General features: G+C 42.5%; 1 protein-coding gene across 3 annotated transcripts in view; it reads left to right on the forward strand.

Annotated features, from left to right (window-relative positions):
- The window catches only part of C2H10orf90 (chromosome 2 C10orf90 homolog), a 251954-nt gene that overhangs the window by 229391 nt on the left and 1382 nt on the right, over nt 1-21181 (forward strand). For all 3 annotated transcript variants that reach the window (XM_043986524.1, XM_043986525.1, XM_043986527.1), the window contains one exon: nt 16996-17059. In XM_043986524.1, the coding sequence (XP_043842459.1) occupies nt 16996-17059 (64 nt within the window). The remainder of the gene's footprint in view (nt 1-16995; nt 17060-21181) is intronic.

Here is a 21181-nt window from a genome sequence, read left to right on the forward strand (position 1 = left end):
TTATATTCTTGATCTCAATTTGGTCTGGCCCATTTTCAAGGAGGAAGTGCATTGGGTGAGCTTGATAAAAATGCTGACTCTCATCCCACCATCTTGACTTCACCTTACCCATTCCACTTTGGGAGAGCTTTGTTAGCTCTGAAGTTTTTCCTGACATCAAGCCTCAATGCGCTTTCATAGAACTGCCACCCACTAGCACTGGTTCTGTCCTCTGGGGCCAAATAGAACACAGCTAGTTCTTCTTCCACTTGGTAGCTCTTAGCTCTTTAAATAATTGAAGACAATTATCATGTCCCTCAAGTCATTTTTTTCCAAACTAAGCGTGTCTGGCTCCCTCCATCAGTGTTCATATAACTTGGACTCAAGTATCTTCCCCACTGGCCTCCTCCAGACTGTCTCCAGCATCAATACCTTCCCTTCAAGTCATCCTTGGTCATTGACCACAGCCTGCTCACACCTATCATGTTTCTTTCCATTGCCCTTTTCATCATCTGAAATTGTGCTCTGATACCTGGTCCACAGCCTTCCCGGTGAGAAGATTAGCGTTAAAGAAGTGGGTTTTGCTGACAGGAGGCTTCTTCACATCCACGAAAGCCCTCTGTAGTTTATCAAATAGAATCCAGCCCAGATTGCTCCTGCTAATCAATTCTATGCCCTGCCCATTGACCACATCTCTACAGCATGTGTCTGCAGTGCATTGTTGGACAGATATGATAGGCTCTGACCAACTGTGTCTCACGGTCTGGACAATCACCACTCCCTCCTCCTCCGTTCCCCTTGTGGATGATTTCGACTCGCTCAGCGTTTCAGCATGGATGCTTTTTAGGGGTGTTCCAGGAGTTGTCTCAAGGCACCCATAAATAAAGAAACTTATCTTTTCTGCACTTTATATGGGGCAAATCACTGGTGAAGACCTTCAATGACCATGAACCTCCCCCACGACATCACTGAGCAGTACCATGCAATTCAATTTAACATACACTATTAAGCTCCCATGTAAATGACTCTGTGTTAGGTGCCAGGGATACTTAGAAATGTCAGGGAATCCATGATTGCACTGATCTGATTGGTCCCTCAACAGTACCTATCACAGCCGATCCACACGTTTTCCCCAATGTGATTCCCCTACATGTGTTTAATCGTTTGGAATTTTCCAAAGAGAATCCACTCAATGCCTTGCATATTGGTTTACTTAGTTACTTTTTTTAGATACCAGCACAACAAGCTGGTGAAAATGGTGAGAATAGAATGTTACCAGGATTCCATAAAAATGGTTCCCGCTCACTACATGTGTTGTCTTTATATAGAGTGTCAACAACAGGTTCTTTGGTGGTAATTTAAATTAACTTGATTTCACACATAACACTTTATACAGGTTCAGTTTCCTCTCCACTGCTTTTCACTTTTTAATGAGACATTATGACTTGTCATTTTTCCTCCTCCTCCTTCTGAATATTTTTCAAGTGAACTCATACTCTAAAACAGTGATCCTCAGCTTCTGCCTTTGACAAGAAGATAAAGTATTGTTGCTGAGGATTGTTTCTGGGCTCTTTGGATCTCCTCGTTGTGGTAGGTATTTTAAATTGATCAGTTGTCTCTAAAGAGAGGTAGCCTGTTGTAGAGGGAAGAAGACCAGCCTGCCTTTGGAGTGAGAATTTAAGGTTCAAACCTTGCTATTGTGCAACAGTGGATATAGTTTCTATGCCAGGAGTCCCCTAAACTAATAATTATATTTTTAAAAATAGTGATTATATGCTCAATTCCCCATTTTTCCATTCCCCATTTCCCCATTTCCCACTGTAGCAGTCAATTTCCCAACTCCCCAGTCATTCCCCATTTTTCAGAATCAAGAGCTTGTTTGAATGGGTTGCTTTAGAGCTATTTAATCAGTATCAGTGATTTTTTTCTCACCCTCATCTTTCTCTTTTGGTGTTGATTTTGTCTGTTAGTCTAACCAGTTGTCCTCCCTCCGCACAGGTAACTGATTCTGACATGGCATTTTGGTACCTGGCCATTCCCCATCTGTTAAGACAGAGTTAGTTTCATTTAACATGATGACATTCAGAACTGGTCAGATCTAGGGCCTCCTATAATATGCCCATATAAGACTTCTGAGAAATGAACAAATCTCTTGGTTGGGGTCTTTATATTTTTATTCTCAAAGGAAGTAAAGAGAATGGCAGAACCACATCATCTCTGAGCCAGAAGGGGTCTCAGAGCCATCCTATATATAAAGGAAAATAGATGGAACTTGTTTTATTTCTCCTTGGGCAGGCCAAGGGTCATTGTGGTAAATTTAGGTTTGATTTAAGGGAAATGCTTTCAACAATTAGAATCACCCCAGAACAGTGTGGGCCAGTGACCCTGGAAGGGGAGGAGGCTGGATAAGGACTTAGAGGGAGGGCTTCAGGGATGGGTTCCATGATGTGGCTACTGAGGCACCTCCTGACTCTGAAATTCTCTGCCTTTGCATTTATCCCGATTAATTTTCACCTTCTTAGATTCTGCCCAGTGTTCCAGCCTGTCAAGCCATATTTTCCAACATATTTTTCACCGTTCTCCCTTGTGACCACTGTTGCATTGAAGTCACTAAAAATCAAGGTATATGTTTACTTAGTTACTCTCTGCAACACATCTTGGTGCATAAACTCTAATTATCTCCATACCATCTGTTTACTTATGTTCATCACAAACCCTGCAAGGTGGGATGACCCCGTAGCAATAAAATAAAATAAAACCAACACCTCTACTTCCTCCATTCAGCTCCATGAGGAGATTCCATAAGCTCCTGTTTTCACCTCCTCATTAGAATCATTTCTCTTTGTGTCTTCTGGATTTCATTCTCCAGGGTTCTCTTGCTTATGGAGTAACTTTCTCTTCAGAATTGTAGTCCATGGAAACCTACCTACCATTAGAATCTGTCTCCCCAAACTTTGGGTGCATACTAGAGTGTGTCAGAATTGCTTTTCTAGCCAACTTGCTATTTTAAAGTTTTTAATGGGCTATGTTATATTTTAAGTTCTTTTATTCACTGTCTTACATAAAAGTGATTGTGGGCAGCAATTTGCTGTGTGATAAGGGTCTAATAACAGTAAGTTTATGCAGTCGAGTTCCCTGTTTTAGGGTCTGTAGAACGAGGTTATAGAAGGAGTACTTACATGTCAGTCCGTCCTTGAAAGATAGTGAATCTCTAATGTGTGATTCTTACCAAAAGGTCACACCTTGTTAGGTGTTCAATAGGTAGTAAATGTTGACATTGTTCCGTGATGTATTACCTCATTTTTACTGTTTCCTTGCGTGATCTGCATCAGCCACTGAGCCCTGCATCCCTGCATCTTTAAAGAGAGCTCTTCTTAAAAGAAAAACTATCCAGAAGACATATTAAGTACCTACTGTGTGCCGGCACTGTGCTAAGACCTGTGGATATAAATAATAAAAAGAAACACAGTCCTTGCGCTCAAGGAGTTTACATTGTAAAGGAGGGAGGCAAAGCATGAAAAGGAGGTCCGACCGAAGGGGTGGCGGTAGACTTCTTTTTCTATGAAGTTGAAGCCAGGCTGATTAGAAGATGCTGAGTGGAGTGAGCCAACTAGGCAGGGTCCTGCCTCCTATAAAGGAAGTTACTGAGAGAAGTTTGGTACTCTACTTTGCAACCATTCAATCAGAGGGTAGAGAAGGCTGAGGGAGGAGGGATCAGCATGACGATGAGACTGGGGGGAGGAGCTTAATCTTGGGGGGCACCTTTCCATGATTTCTTTTTTTTTTCTTGGCAATGAGGGTTGAGTGACCTGCCCAGGGTCACACAACTAGTAAGTGTCAAGTGTCTGAGGCTGGATTTGAACTCAGGTTCACCTGAATCCAGGGCCAGTGTTTTATTCACTGCGCCACCTAGCTGCTCCCCTTCCACGATTTCTGGCGGTGATTACCTGACTCCCGATCACCCCTACAAAGCCATTTGTTCTGTGCTTTGCGGTTGACACACTTTCGGCTGCGTTTGTCCTGAGAAGGGTCTTTGGAGTCCCCTCTTGAATGGGCTCCATCTGGAAGTGTGCTGTTTGCAGCTAGACTGGGCAGACCTTGTGAGGCGTGCCTGTAACCAGCCTTTCCTGCGCCTCCGTGAAGTCCTATCACTTCAGACTAACAGCATTTCAGCTGGCTTTGATGCGTTTATCCCGTGCTCTGAGAGTGTATCTCAATCCTCTTCCTCCTTCTCAATGAGGAAAGGTTCTTCTTTCTATAATTTTCCCCAGGTGATGAGTGCTGTGTGTCATCAACACTAGAAGTTCTGGCTGGGACAGCTTTCCAAATCTGTCATGGTCCCTTTCACATTTCCCAGCATTCCTTGTTTTAAAGGCATTCTTCTCATCCAGTTCTATCCACCCTGTTGTGTGTCTTCCTGGAAGGAGAGACCAAGGTGTTTGTCAGGATCAGCTACCTCCATAGGTTCAGTTTGGCTTCAGGATTGAAGTCTTCTGGCTCTCTCTTTCCTTAGGATGAGTTAAGGATATTACACTTACCAAGTCCAAATGCCATTTCATTTTGCTTGATAACCTGCTATGTAGGAAGTATATCTTCTCTTTTTTTTTTTTTTAAGTGAGGCAATTGGGGTTAAGTGACTTGCCCAGGGTCACACAGCTAGTAAGTGTTAAGTGTCTGAGGCAGAATTTGAACTCAGGTACTCCTGACTCCAGGGCCAGTGCTCTATCCACTGCGCCACCTAGCTGCCCTCTTCTCTTCTGAAAGGAGACTACTTTTAACTTTCAACAGAGACAGCAGTCACTTGGCAGCATTACACAGATTACATGGAGTTTGGCAGAAACACTCCCTTTCCCCCACCACTAGGTGGCGGCAGAGTGCCGAGAGTGTTGGGTCTGGAGTCAGGCAGGCATGAGTTCAAATCCACCCTCAGACAATAGCGGTGTGACCTTGGGCAAGGTACTTAGCCTCTTTGTTTCAGTTTCCTCATCTGTTAAGTGGGGATAATAATAGCACCTACCTCCCTAGGTTATTGTAAGAATCAAATGAAATAACTGTAAAGTGCTTAGCACAGTCCCTAGCACATAGTAGGTACTATCTACATTTATTACTATTTTTACTATGTGACTATTATTACTTTTTTATTTTGATAATTTAATCGTTCTCTCTTTTGTCAAATCAACAAATCAAGCTTTGTTGATTTGTTCAATCTTTTCAGAAAATAGTTTTTATTTATCAAGTCTGTAGTATTTTTATTTTTTGTTGTATCTATTTTTCTAAACTCTAAGGTTTCTTTTGTGCTGATTTTGAGAATGTTTGCTGATTTTCTAGTTTTTTAAAATAGCTCGTTCAATTTAATTTTTTTCTATCTGTTTTTCACACATATTTTTCCCTGAAGTATGCTTTAACTGCATATTTATTGTTTCTGACTCACCAATTATTCAGGATGTGATTCTCAGCCTTCATTTAGGTCTGTATTTCTTGCTCACATTTTTTATTGTGTCATGGTTCCTACAAATGGGTTTACCATTTCTTCTTTTTTACATGTATTTATTTTTCTGTATTTTTTATAATAGTGAACATCGTGACACATCATAATTTTGGGGTTTTTTGTGGGGCAATGAGAGTTAAGTAACTTACCCAGGGTCACACAACTAGTAAGTGGCAAGTGTCTGAAGTCAAATTTGAACTCAGATCCTCCTGAATCCAGAGCGGGTGCTTTATCCACTGTGCCACCTAGTTGCCCAACACATTATAATTTCTGTTAAGGTGCCAATGATTCTGAGAAACATGAATATTATTTATTATTCCTATTTAGAAGTTGCCCTTGGTCATTCAAATTTAATTTTTCTAACAGTCTATTCAGCTCTATATTTTCCTTCTTGTTTGTTTCTCTTTTAGATTTAGACAGTTTTGAAAGAAAAATATTAACGTTTTCTACAATTAGTGTGTTACTATCATTGACTTTTAGCAGTTTGGTTGGCTTTTCCTTTAAGACTTTGGATACTCACTTGATCTATACATATATACATTATATATATATATATATAATTTAGTGATGATAGTTTCATTGCCTATGGTACCTTTATGCATAACGTAGTTTTCCTATTTATGTCTCTTGAAATCATCAATTTTTATTGTTACTTTAACTGAAATCATACTTGTAAATGCTGCTTTGGGGTAGGCTCATGAAACATCATAAATTTTCTTCTACCACTGCATTTTCACTGTTTATGTTTTAAATGTGAATATTTTTGTGCAAAAATTGTTGGGAATTTTTATTCATTTGCTCATTCTCTTTTTCCTTTTATTAAGCAGTTTAATTCATTCGCGTTTAAGGTTATAATTGTGAAGTTTCTGTTTTCCTCCGTTTAATTAATTTGTATTGATTTTTTCTGATCTGTTAAGACAGTGCTTAGTGGCTGTGATTTGTTTTGTTTACACTCATTTAAGGAGTCTTCTCTCAGGCTCTTCCTGCTTTCCCATTTCTAGGCCCTTGCCCAAATTCCCTGAGTTTACTTTTATTGGATTCTCTTTCATCCTCAGTCTCCTGGACCCATGGTTTATCATTACACTGATAAAGGCTAAAGTCTTTTTATGCTTATTTTTTCTATGCCGTCATTGTGTAAACTCACTTCTGCTTCTTCCCACTTGACTCCACTGTCACTTCGTAGACATCTTTCTACTTTCCTCCAAAACTAACCTTTTCTTATGGCATACTATATCATTCTATTCATATCCCATAATTTGTTTAGCTCATTTCCAAAAGGACACCCCCTTAATTGCCAATTTGGGGCTCCCCCCCAAAAAGAGCTGCTCTAAATATTTGTGCACATAGAAATCCGTTTCCTTTTCCTTTTTTGTCATCTCTTTTGGGATATTGTTGGAACAAAGGGAATGCGGTTTAATGAGTTTGTGGGGATGGTTCCCAACTGTTTTCCACAATGACTGGACCAAGAAATAGCTCTGCCAGTACAGGGCATTACTATGCCTGTTTTCCCACAGCCCCCTCAGCATTTGTCACTTACCTCCTTTGTCATCTTTGCCAGTCTGATGAGTCTGATGTGGAACTTCAAAGTCTCTGTGTTTGCATTTTTCTAATTCCTTAGAGTTTTTAATGATTGTTGATAGCCTGAACGTCTTCCTCTGAAATCTGCCTATTCACATCTTTTCGCCATTCCTGAATTAGCCCTCAGACTTAGAAAGTGTGAATAATCCCACATATATGTATATGCATATATTTGTACTGTGTGGATATATACACACATGTGCATAGACATATATGCATATTGCATGAACGTGTGTGTGTACATTCATATATACATATATATATATATATTTCTCAGAACTTTACCATATATATCAACATAGGAGCAGGTGGATGGCATATTGGATAGAGCATTGAACCTAGAGTCCAGAAGAGATGAGTTCAAATCTTACCTTAGATACTTAATAGTTGTGTGACTCTGGAAAAGTCACTTAACTGCTGTCTGACTCAGTTTCCTATAAAGCAGGGATAATGATAACCTCCTAGAACTATTGTGAGGATAAAATCAGATAATGTTTATAAAGCACTTTCTAAACCTTAAAATAATATATAAATGCTAAATACCATAACTACTACCTTTTAGAGAGAAACCTTTTGCAAAGATCTCCCCCCTTACCTGTTTCCCTTCTAATTTCAGTAATCTTGTGTGCGTGTGCAAAAACTTTCTTAATTGTGTCTAATTAACATTTTCCATTTTATTTTCTGTGCTTTCCTCTTTTGCTTCTTAAGCAAAACTTTCCCACCCCATACATCTGAAAGGTAATTTATTCCTTGCGTCTCTTAGTTTCTTTAATGATATGAATTTTTATATCCAGGGCATATTTATTTGAAGCATGTCTTGGTGGATGGTGTGATTTGTCGGTCTAAATTTATTTCTGCCTCTTTCCTAAATGGTTCTCCCAGCCATTGTGTCAACATCTTTCCCCTAATAACTAAGGTCTTTGAATTTATTAAATTTTCTTTTGATCAGGAGCACAGCCTTCTGCTTTCTAAAAATTTCTGTTAGAAAACAGCCCTGTAGGGAATTTTTTCTCATGTTCTTATTGCCATTTTTATTATTTTATTTGGCAAATTTCTTGCTTTTTTAAGGGGGTGAGGAGGAAGCAAGCAAGGCCCAAATGCAACCTCTAACAATGCAGAATGAAGAGTGGTTGGTGAGGTCACAGTAATTTAATGAAAATAACAGTTAATTTTGAGCAAGAATGCCTGAGGCCAGGCGAAGCCAATTATTAGCTGAGTTACCTTTAACAACCCTTGTGAATCTCTGAACCTCAATTTCTTCATCTGTAAATTGTGGATATTATTTGCTTGACAGCCTCAAAAGGACTGTTGCAGAATTGAATAAAAGTGTTTATAGAGTGCTTCAGAATCTTTAAGTACTATGTGTATGTTGATATTCATCATTTCCATCACCATCATCACTGTTATCTCACCCTCCTCATTTTTTCTGAGGGAGATCAAATAGGAAAGGTCCTGGGATGAGTGACTGTGTCACTTTTTATCTTTTCTATTCAATATCCTCCAGACCACTCCACAGGTAGATAAGATGGTTGCGTTTAATAATTGAGTAAGAGTAACTGGGTGTGGTTCATCCTCTTGGGGCTCACCGGAAGCATCCTTAGTGCAGATCCCCTGAGGGTGACACGTGCCTCTTCTCTTCCCATGTGGTTTTGATTTATTTTGAAAGCTTTTCATTCCATGTATGTCGGGGACTATAAGGAAAAGATAAGATGGCATCAATTTCAAATAATTTTCTTAACATTTTATGCATCACTCGTTTGTCTGGAGGCTTAGGCTAATGGGTCTGTGACAACATTCTAGTCCCAGCACATTCACTGAATCCTAAAGGATATCTTGCAGTTGGTGTCCCCAGGACAAGCATTTGCCATCTCTTTTGGTTCTGGTGTACGATTCTCACCACCTGATGATAGCTTTCTAAATCTACAGTAGATGCTCAATCTGTAGTTTCCACCATGTTGTTGCATAATCAGTCTTGGTTCTTTCTGTTTGTTTGTTTGCTTGCTTGCTTGCTTTCAGGGCAATGAGGGTTGAGTGACTTGCCCAAGGTCACACAGCTAGTGAGAGTCAAGTGTCTGAGGCTGAATTTGAACTCATATCCTCCTGAATCCAGGGCCGGTGCTTTATCCACTGCACCACCTAGCTGTCCCCTGTTCTTATTGGGTTTTTTGTTTGTTTTTTGTGGGGTTTTTTGGTGAGGCAATTGGGATTAAGTGACTTGCCCAGGGTCACACAGCTAGTAAGTGTCAAGTGGCTGAGGCTGGATTTGAACTCAGGTTCTCCTGAATCCAGGGCCGGTGCTCTATCCACCGTACCACCTAGCTGCCCCCATTCTTATTGTTTTAAGGCACTCTAGTGCCCCTGTCTCTAGTGGAATCCTCAGGCTTTCATCTGGCTCAGGATCCTGGTAGTTTCTGCTTTATCACCTCCTTTCCTCACTCCTTACTCCCCACCCTGACTCATGTGTGTTACATTCTCAGTTTAATCCAATGAACACTTTTAGGCAGTGATCCGTGTGGGAAAGACTATTAAACTTAGGGTTAGAAGAAACCTGGGTTCAAATCCTGACTCTGATACTTAGGATCTGTGTGACCATGGGTACTTAATGTCTCATGGCCTCGGTTTCCCCATCTGTTAAATGAGAATAATAATGGCACCTATTTCCTAGAGATATTGGGGAGAGCAAATGAGATAATAATGTGTGTATAACACTTGTCAAATGCAATCTATTAATATCATTAATTAATTGCTATTATTTACTGAGCTTTAAATTCATGTTGTAGCTGAAAAGGGAGGGGGCAGATTTGAAGAGAGAAGCCTCGGGTTTAATACCACTTATGTCATTTACTGTGTGACTGTGGGCATCTGGGAAATATTCAGTCAGTTTCCATGACCTCCATCATCCCTTCCAGCTCTAGGTCAGAAATGTTCTCAGATTTGAGCTAGATTCCACTGTGGCCCTATTCCATGGGCAGACATATATACCAGAATGTCCATGATTCCTGGCTGGGAATGATTCACACTAGCCTCACCAATCAGTCAGTCAATCAACAAGCATTTATTAAATATCTCTCAGGTGCCAGGCTCTGGCCATACAAAGACTCTCCATGAGTGCCAAGTCTCTGCATCAGTCTTCAGTGCCATGGGAGAAATCTCATTTCCTTTGGAATTCCCTATTCTCCATTCCCTTGTCCCCATGGAAGGGAACGATTTTGGAGAAGGTCAGACCCTTCCAGGCTTGGTGTAAAATTTCCATACCCCCCCACCCGCTGCTACTGAGACTTCAGTGCTCAGCGTATGTCAAGAAGATAATTGGCGGCGGCAGCATTTCCATCTAAATGCAGACATCTGCACAGCTTCCCTTTACCTTCTCATCTTCTCAAACAACTTGTTTATCATTTGTCATTGTCATCCGAGAGCTCAGGATTTCACCAAGTGCTGCAAGTGATTTGGGGAAAATGAGAATGTTTACCCAGCAAAACATTTGCTGATCACGAGTCCTTCGGAGGCAGGCGGTCTCCCAGCCTGGCCGACGTGCACTATTTAATTTCAAGAGGGCTAATTAGTGCAGAATAGACTCCTCGGTTGTTGACGACACAGAGCGAATGAGAGACCCCACTGCGAAGAACCAAATGGAAACAATGCCCCCCAAACTGGATTTAAATCTGGAAAACCGTGATGGAATTACGGAGTGACAAGGCCACCAGCTGTTTATGGCCCTTTAAATCCTCCTAATGAACAGCCTGGTGATCTTCGAGTACACAGCACTGGGGGATTTTCTATTTAGGAAAAGAAAATCCACAAGAATGTTTGCTTTTCTTTGTGCTCTTTTCTTTCCTTTGGGGGTGAATCCCAGCTCTAGAACTAGAAGGGCGCTTGTAGGATGTTGGAGCCCAAAGGACTTCGGCAGCCGTCCGGTCTAACCAGAGCCCAGCTGGGACCTAGCCAACAAGGGCTCAGGCAGCCCCTTCTTGGAGGCCTGCAGTCAATGAGAGCCCTGCACTCCCCAGGCTGCCTTTCACCAGAAGGGCGGCTCTGAGCGTGAGGAAGAGTTTTCTGATGTCGGCTTAACCTGCCCTCTACGCTCTCACCCACTGACCCTGAGTCTGCCACCCAGAACACTTCTGAACCCTCAGCCACATCAGGCCTTCCTGTCCTCGAAGAGCCCTCTCACATCCCCCTCCCGCCCTACTCGACTCCTCAAATTCTCTCTTCTCCAGGCGAGACAGCCCAGTTCTTTCAAGTGATCTTCACATAGCAAAGACAAAAGGCCCTTTCACCTTCCTGATTGTCCTCCTCTGGGCACAGGCTGTCTTATTAATGTCCTGAGATGCCGAGAACTGACCACAACCCTCTAGATGTGTTCTCACCAGTAGAGAGAATGGTGGGTTTCGGGGGATTGATATTACCACTTCCTTATTCCTGGTGGCTCTGACTGTCTTAAGATCCTCTGGTCCAGGGGGCAGCTGGGTGGCACAGTGGATAAAACATGAGCCCTGGATTCAGGAGGACCTGAGTTCAAATCCAGCTTCAAACACTTGGCACTTACTAGCTTTGTGACCCTGGGCAAGTCACTTAACCCTCATTGCTCTGCAAAAAATAAAATAAAACAATTAATTAATTATTTTTTAAAAGACCCTCTGGTTCCAAATACCTCATTTTACAAATGAAGGAATGATTTCTGTGAACTTTTTTTTTTTTAGTATTTTGATGACTATATTTCCATATAGTTGGTTTCCTTGGGAATCCTATGTATTTTATGCACTTAACATTATTCTGCATATATATATATACATATATATGTAGACATTACACACACACACACACACACACATATATATATATGTATAATGTTCTAAGTACACACACACACACATGGATTCATTAGAAGGCCAGAGGGCTTCATGACACACACATGAAGGTTAAGAACCCCCGCAACAGAGGCCCAGAAGAGAAAACCCATGGCCTTGTCCAGGCAGATCTGGGAGTGGCTTCAGGTCATCTGATTCCAGACGCTACAGCTGTGGTGGTTCGACAAGTAAGTGCATTTTACAGAAGCCTCACGCTCCCATCCATCCTCCAAGGTGCATCCCATTAGAAGGGCCATCTTGTGGCACCTACATTTGGAAGTTGGATGAAGTGTTTTAGGAAATCCAGACCAGTGTTGGGGAGGAGAGTTAACTCAATTCAATTCACCGAGTGGTCCCTGATTGACCACTAGGACCCTGGCACAGTGCTAGGCACAAAAGGTACCAGAACAAAAACAGAATGATCTCCTGCTCAAGTACTGTGTAGACTTGTGGGAAGAAACCACAGGGACGCTGATGAGCAAATACAGGGCAGTCTGGGAATGTGAGGAGAACACTGATGACTGGGGGTCTCAGGAAAGGCCTGCACAGGATGCGACGCCTTAACTTATTTTTGGAGATAGGAGGACAGAGGCCGGAGCATCCATTGGATTAATCACCCTACCCTTCTTAGAGCAGCAACCTTAATCAGAGGAAAACTCCCCTGGAGTCAATAATAAAAGGCACTGAACTAAGTGTGAATTAACCTAGTTAATCAAGCTGGAAAGTAGTGGAGTGTGCCAAGCCACTGGGTGAAATGAGATACTGCCATGCAAGAAGTCCCTGGGACTGGCAAAGGTGACTCCACCATACTATCGCTGGGGCTTGCAGGAATTACTTATCCATTCAGATTCCAGCGTTCGAGTCCAGACCCACTTGGTGAAGGCGACGTTCCAGCCAAGGACCCTTGGGAGACCTCCATCTTCTCCTTCCCCTTGACCAGAAGGTGACCTGGAGAACTTAGAAGTTTCCCACAGTGCTTGCCATGTGGTAAACCCTTAACAAAAACAGTATTAGCTAGTTTGGGGTACTCGACCTGCCAGTGCTTGTGGGTTGTGAGCCTAGAACATGCCCCAGGGATTTCAATGAGGAGGAGACCCGATGGCCAGCCAGGCCTCCCTCATCCCTCCTCCTTCTTGCTCTTAGGTATCCACTATGTCAGGCCCTTAGGCTGAATGTTTGCCCGTGCCCCACCCCTTGCCTTCCCATGCTTCTGTACAGCTCTCAATGCAGCTTCAGTTACCATCATAATAACATTCATCCTTTACAGACTAATTTACCGACGTTCCACGTGAACCTCAGAATCAACCCCATAAGGTAGGGATTGTTATGATCCGCATTCTATGGATGAGGAAACTGCCGCTCACAGGGTTAAAGTGACTTGCTCAGCATCACACAGTAGTCCGTGTCTGAAGCAGATTTTTAATCCAAGTTTGCTGACTTCAAGTGCAGGGCTCCATCCACCATCCCTCGCTATTTCTCAATCGTTCTTCTCATTTCCATCATGTTCACTCACTTTGCTCCTGTCTTTATCCTCTGGTGCCCTTGGCCAGCCAGAGGGACCCTGAGCCATTGGCCCCTGGCTGTTTATGTGGGCTGAGCTGAAGAGCAAGTCATAATTCAAGAGGACCTTGCCAAACAGGAAGAATGATGGTGAGGGGCAGCTAGGTGGTGCAGTGGATAGAGCACCGGCCCTGGAGTCAGGGGGACCTGAGTTCAAATCTGGCCTCAGATACTTGACACTTACTAGCTGTGTGACCCTGGGCAAGTCACTTAACCCCAATTGCCTCACTAAAAAAAAAAAAAAAAGAATGATGGCGACTATATTTTTCATGAAGTAGTGGGCTTGAGACCAAGGTCATGCTATAAAAATGGATTTTGCAGAAAAACAAAAATTGGTCATTTACCCCATTAATGTTATGAAAAGGAGATTCCACCTGCCTGGAATAATAAGAGAAAGTATAACCCAACAACACACTTCCTTCTTCCTCTTTTTCACTGAATTTGGACACATGAGTCTCCTTTGGAAAATGTGCCAATGACTTATTCTAGCTTTCTTTGTATCTCCTGTGCTCAGCATGCAGAAGGTACTTAATAAATCCTTGCTGATTGATTGATTGATGCACCCCTGAAAGTCTCTTTCATCCTCACTTTTAATTTGATAAAACTATCAGTTAGCAATTATGTTATTAAGTGCCTACTATGTGACAGGTACTATGCTAAATAAGAACTGAATATTTCTATAAAGTAGGCTTTTCCTTTAAGACCTTGGCAAAGAGGGAATTAGAGTTGGTGATAATTACCTCCTCTATCATCCCTAACACCTTAAGGTTTCTAAAGTATTTTCTTCACAGCACCCTTGTGAAATAGAAATCCCCACTCTACAACTGAAAAAACTGAGGCTTGGGTCAAGTATTTGCCCAGAGTTACCCAGTTAGGAAGTATCCGAATGGAGACAAACCCAGGTCTGCCTGGCATGTAGGCCAAGTTTATAGTGTATGGAATGAGATCACCTCCCCACCACACCCTAGACCAGAGACCTCAAAAAGTTCCCTCCAATCATAAGATCCTAGACCTGTAGCTGAAAGTGACCTCGGAAATTGTCCGGGCCAACCCTCTCATTTTACAGAAGAGGAAACTGAGGCTTTTGTGGAACCTATTTTGACCCTCTTTATTTTTGGAGGGCAGAGTGTATACATACTATTAAAGAATGACCATGGAATGCTAACTCATGAACAGAATGTAAGCTTCTTAGCGTCAGGTAATACTTCTTCACTGTTGTCTTTCATAAAGTCCATCATGTAGTAGGAGATTTAAAAATACTCAATTGCATTGTTTTCAGTATTATTAGTTGAATGTAAGTTTCTTGAATGTGGGGACTCTTCGTTTTGTCTGGCATCTCCCATGGCTAAGCACAGTTGTAGGCACTCAATGAAGGCTTTGGGGATTGGGTTGGGTTGTTTAATTGCAAGTCATTTCTCTCTAAGGATTTTTCTCAAGGCCTCCAAAGCAAATGTTTTCTATGGCTCCGAATGCCAAATAATCTCTCAACCTGGGAACATACTTTCCCCTCTGTTGTGACTTTCTGTGGTTAGCAAAGTATGTTCAAATATAGAGTAACTAGTGTTACAGCAGAACCTCTGTGAGAGAAACGCAAATACCCCCTGTCTTCCTCTGCTGCTTCATCCCCGACTCTCAGCGAAGTCCCAATTGGGCAGCTGCCAAAGGGGAAACACCCTCTCAAGAACTGTCCCGGCAGGGGCATGGGAAGAGGGTGCTGAAAGAGGAGCCTTTCCCCCACCCCCACTTTCCCCCACCTCCTATACACACACACACACACACACACACACCATGATCCTCTAGTTATGTGGCAACTAATAAGGGACTAAGAGGCCCCCTCAGCAGAGCTGGCTGCGGTGCAGAGGATTCCAATCTGAGCCCGCTGCTCGGCGGGCCGCGGAGATTCTGAAGAAACCAACAATGCAATGGCGAAATGGCTCACATTCGCTTCTTTCCCTCTTTAAAAGAAAACAAGAGCACGAATGGGGTAGCAGGCTTTTTACTTTCCCAGTGATCCCTGCCTGCAACTCAATCAAAATTATGCTAATTCCACAACTGCAATTTTCCATGTTGGCTTTTATCTCCCAGGAACTCCGTCTACCTTGGGTTTCGCTTTAATGTGAGCTCTGGGGGATGGCAATGCCTCTCTCCATTACGGTTTAGTGGTTGAATATCCTCCTCTGCAGGAAGCTTCTGTCCCAGCTGTCCTCATGGTCATGTGCAATGAGCACTATTTCTTCTTACCTGATGTGGACAAAGCCAATGAGATAGACAGGTAGTAGGTAGGTAGAGAGGGAGGGAGGGAGGGGGGAGGGAGAGAGAGAGAGAGAGAGAGAGAGAGAGAGAGAGAGAGAGAGAGAGATCTTATCTGTTCAGTTTTGTCATATCAGATAAGGAGAAATAGTGGTTGTTGCACACACACATACATATATATATATATATATATATATACACACACACACATATATCTGTCTATATGTGTGTCTATATGTATGTACATATGTATGTACCAAAATCTAAACCTCAGAGCCAACAGTGGTGGCACTTAAGTGGCATTTTCACTACTGTTGGATCTCAGGATTAGATTTTGGTATCACTGTGTTATCTCTATGTCTATGTCTATGTCCATACCTATATCTATAACTATATCCATATCCATCTATCTTAACAATTATTCAGATTTCTACCTCCTTTTAGTATTCCTCCCATTTGCATTGTTATGATAATTGTATATATTGTTTTCTTGGTATTATTTTAGTCTCAGTTCATACAAATCTTCCCACGTGTCTCTGAATTCTTGATATTTGCTATTTTTATGAGGCAGTAATCATCAAATTTAGGGCACCCAACTTGTTTATCCATTCCCCGATCAATGGGGTTCTACTCTGTTTCCTATTTCTTTGCTACCTCAAAAAAGTCCATATCACAATATTGCTGTACTTTGTGTCATTCTCTCTGTCCTTGACTTGTTTCTTTTGTGTTTTTCTTTCCGTCCTTGATTCCCTTGGGGCTTTTTATGCCCTGGTTGGATTCCTGGATCAAAGGCAATGAGCTTTAATGAATTTCTTTGCATCATTTCAAATAGTTCCCTATTTGAATGGACCAACTCATTCATTTTACAGAGAAGGAAATTGAGGTCCAGAGAGACTTCCTTAAGGATGCAAGTGCTTCAAAACAGCCCAGATGGAAACCCCATGTTCTCTGACTCTAAATCTCATGTCCTGCCATGTTTGGGCCCTTATCGCAGCAAGCCCTACTTTTCTTCAGCCCAAGCGAGACTGGAGGGCAGTTTTCTGTTCAGCCCAGGGTGCTGTGCCTGAGCGGAGTTCTGTGGAAGGGTTTCGTGGATGGTCTCCTTGGCATCCTCTGCATGGTGGGTGAGCCCCCTTGGCTTCTCTGGCAGTCTGCATGGCAACAGACTCGACTCTACATGGAATTAGAAATGACTAAGAACAAGGCTCAGACTATCCCTCTAGTGAGAAGCTTCTGTCAATGTCTGCATGATTCAGTGGCATTAATTGGTGCTTCATGTGTATTTACTTCTAGATAACCTGTTCAAGCCGAAGGAGAGGTGCATTTCAGAGAAGGAGATGCATATGAGATCTAAAAGGTATGGAATAACTGTGCTTAGACTTCCCTCTGCATGGCCCTCAGGGGATGCCCATGTGTTTTACACACCTGCATCCCTTGGGATTGATGACAGCTGCTAACGAACAGCTTTTTCTTCCAGCCTGGGCAGGCAGGAGAATGTGGGTACCTTATTGCCTCCAGGGGTACCAAGCCAGTAGGATCAGGGATATGTCTTCCAGCTGCTCTGAGCTCTCACATAGCAAAGCAAAGTGTGGCTGGGTGCTCCAAAACAAATCTGAAGAATGGGGCAGGTCTTAGATTAACTTGGAGCCCATCCTTGGGTTCTGAGAAATTCTTGATGCAACTCACATTCAATTGGATTCATTTCACCAAGCTTTATTAAGTCCTTGCTGTGGACCAGGTGCTATGCTGATCGATGGTGATAAGAATGAAGCACTCCCTGCCCTCCACCAGCTTCCATTCTTCTGGGAAGGCACAACATGTACACAGATAAACAAATACAAAATAGATACAAAATGATTTGGGGTAGACATTGATGGGCAAACAAAAAGAGTTTGTGTTTTATCCCAGAGGCACTAGGAAGCTACAAAAGTCTTGGGCAGAAGAGTGATATGGTCAGACCTGGATTTGGAGAGCCACACTCTGATTCAGAATCAGAGCTCTGGGCCAAAGTTCCCATTTGCCCTGAATAGGTTAGAAGTCATTGAGCTCCTCCTTTACCTGCAAAGGGTAAAGCCCCTCAGCTCCAGATCCAACCAGGGACCATCCATCCTTGGCTTACAGACCTCCAGTGAGGGAAAGCCCACTCAGCCCCAAAGCGTCTCATTCTACTGATAGACAGTTAATTCTGAGGTGTTTCCTGACATGAAGTCTGCCTGTGCCTGGGCAAGCTCCACATATGCTTTTCCTTCTGCTCTCAGGCAGAGAGGACAAATCCCATTCCCTTTCCATGGGACAGGGAAGCTTATCAGGCACTTGGAGGCAGCTCCCCTGTTGCCCCCAATTCTTTTCTTCTCCAGGATCAGCTTCCCCAGTTCCTTCTGATATCCTGGTGGCACAATTCACAATTGAAAGCTCGAAATCAGCCAAAGACCAACACTTGAGAATTAATCTTGAAGTTTGGAGCAAATAGGAGGGCCCAAATCATCACAACCAAAGCATTAGCATCTGCATCATGCTTTAAGGTTGACAAATATCATCTCCTCACAGCAGCTCTGTAATATAGTGTCCCCTATTTTACAGATGAGGAAACTGAGGCAGACAAACAAGTGACTTTCTCAGGGTCACATAGCTAGTAGGTGTCTGAGGCTGGATCTGAACTCAGATCTTCTCGACTCCAGGTCTAATGGTCTATCTACTACACCACCAAGCTGCCCTAATATTCTCAGAAGTCTGATCCATATGGGAGGCAGGTTACTCTGCTGCACTCCTTCTTGCAGCTCACAGCCTGGCCCCATCACACCAAGCTTGGGAAGCAGATTCAGGCCTTGCTGACTTGGTGACTTGAGAAAACAGTCCTGTGGTCCCAAGCACTTCCCCAGGAGTCTCACCTTAGGAATTCACCCCGATTTGCCACCATCTTTCCTAACACCTGGTATTCAGGCTGCCTCCGAGGGAGGATTGAATAATGGAACACCAGAGGGAAAGCTCTTGTTACTGAAATTTCATTAGTCTGACAAACTATGCAGCAATATGAGAAATCATAATAATTACCCCTAATCCATAGTGCACCGATCTGCATTAATAAAAATGAACACACGTTTTCAGGCACTACCCTTTGATTTTTATCGAGTTAAATTGTTTACTTGGTAATTGGTGAAATTTGATCATCTGCAATGAGGCTGCGGGTAATTAACTGAGAGGGAGGATGAACTTGCCCATTCCATTAATGGTCTGAGCCACAGCAAGCTGGCACATTCCTCCAAAGTGCCACGGGGTTGGAAACATTGCCAAGGAGATGACAGTGATGACGACGACAGCCAAAGCCCTCATTTCTAGGAGTTAGAGAGCACTCCGCACATAGCAACACTGCCAGCTCAGCAGCTGGAAGGTCGTTTTTCAGTTCGATCCAACAAGCACTCATTAAACTCCTACTGTGTGCTGGGTTCTTGGGATCCAAAGAGAGAAAAGAAACAGTGCCTTCCCTGAGGAGTTTACATTTGAGTGGGCAGAGATGATATGCACATAGATAAGTAAGTCTAAGGTTATCTGAGGGGAGGGAGATCACTGACCACTACTGGGGAGATGGAGAAAGACTTCAGATGGGAGGTCCCACAATCCAAAACTTGATGAAACAGAGGTGAAGAGAGAGGAAGAGCCTACACAAAGTTAGGGAGACTAGGGGTGGAATGCCGAGTTGAGGAAAGGGCAGGGCAACCGGTTTGTGTAGAATGTATGAAGAGACATCCGCCCAGATGTGGTACCATCTTTGCTGATATCTCTTTCCCTATGATAACTCTGTGGGGTAGGGTTATCTTCTGTATTATATATGAGGAAACTGAGGTTCAGAGAGACAAAGGAAATGTCCTAAATTCAATCAACCAACCAAACCAGCATTTATTAGGGGTTTGAACTCAACTTTCTTTTGACCTCAGATTTGGTGCCCTTTCTACTATGGAGGCTCTAGATCTCTTTCAGTGGATACTGGGAACACATGAAGTTGCTTCTAAATTAATTTCCTCTCACATTAAATAAATCCTTTCATCCATCTCTTCAACCTTCTCCTGTGCTCTGAATAATTCATCCACATGTTTGCATTTATTTGTACTATTTTTTACTTCCATGTAGGCTATAAATATATATACCTATATAAATATATATACACATACAACACACACATATACATATATATGTGTTGTGTGTATTCAGACACACATGTCCTTTTTTTGGTCTCTGCCATCAAAATGTAACCTCCTTGGGAAGTGGGATTTTTATTTTGCATTCTTGGAAATTGTATCCCCAGAGTCTAGCAAGTACCTATCACATAGGACGTGCTTAATAAATGCTTGTTTATGGGTTAATTGCTTGGTCGAAATGTGTAGTTCTCTGGGAGTCTGTACCCAAGAAAAAGCAGACAGAAATGAACTTATCTCTAGAGATGAAAGGGACCTTAAAATGCATCTACTCCAATTCCCTCTTTTTATAAATGAGGAAACTGAGTCCCAAAGAAATCATGGATTTGGCCAAGATCACACACTAATAAATAACAGGAATAAGATTGGAAGCCTAATTCTTTTCCCCCAGAGTCGATGTCTTACCCCTCTTACCACACAATTCGGCTATTGCTTGTCATAACACTAATAGTTTTCATAGACTTTCTTATCTCAACAATGTGTGATTAGCCAAGAAAAACATGTTTTCCCTTTAAAATTTGTATTATTATTTATTGTAAGAGGCAACATAGGGCAGCTAGGTGGCTCAGTGGATAGAGCACCGGCCCTGGATTCAGGAGGACCTGAGTTCAAATCCGGCCTCAGACACTTAACACTTAACTAGCTATGTGATCCTGGGCAAGTCACTTAACCCCAATTGCCTCAATATTAAATTTTTTTAAAAAGAGGCAACATGTTGGTAGGCTTTGAATCAAGAAAAGCTAGGTTCAAATTGGTTTCAGACCCTTATGAGCTGTGGTACCTTGGACAAGTCTTTTCACTTCTCTAAGGTAGTGTTCAATCATGTCCAACTCTCCATGAACCTATTTGTGGTCTTCTTAGCAAAAATCCTTAGAGTGGTTTGCCATTTACTTCTCCAGCTCATTTTTACAGGGTTAAATGACTTGCCCAGGGTCACACAATAAGTGTCTGAGACTGGATTTGAACTCATGAAGATCCAGTGTTCTATTCACTCTGGCACCCCCCACTAGCTGCTTTTTCTCTAAGGTAGTATGATGGCAGAAAGGTCACATAGTGAACAGGGTGCTGCCCTTGGAATCTGTAAGATTTGAGTTTAGATATATCATAGATACTTTGTAATTGTTTGATCGTGGGCAAGTTCCAACCCCTCTGTGCCTCAGTTTCTTCATTTGTAAAATAAGAGTGTTAGGCTTGTGCCACTAAGGTTCTTCCAACTCTAAATACATGATCCTAAAGCATTTCTTCATGCTGGGTCTGGAACCTGAGGACTTGGATTCCAATCCCCACAA

This window comes from Dromiciops gliroides, chromosome 2 (genome assembly GCF_019393635.1).
Source record: "Dromiciops gliroides isolate mDroGli1 chromosome 2, mDroGli1.pri, whole genome shotgun sequence".
Classification (NCBI taxonomy): Eukaryota; Metazoa; Chordata; class Mammalia; order Microbiotheria; family Microbiotheriidae; genus Dromiciops; species Dromiciops gliroides.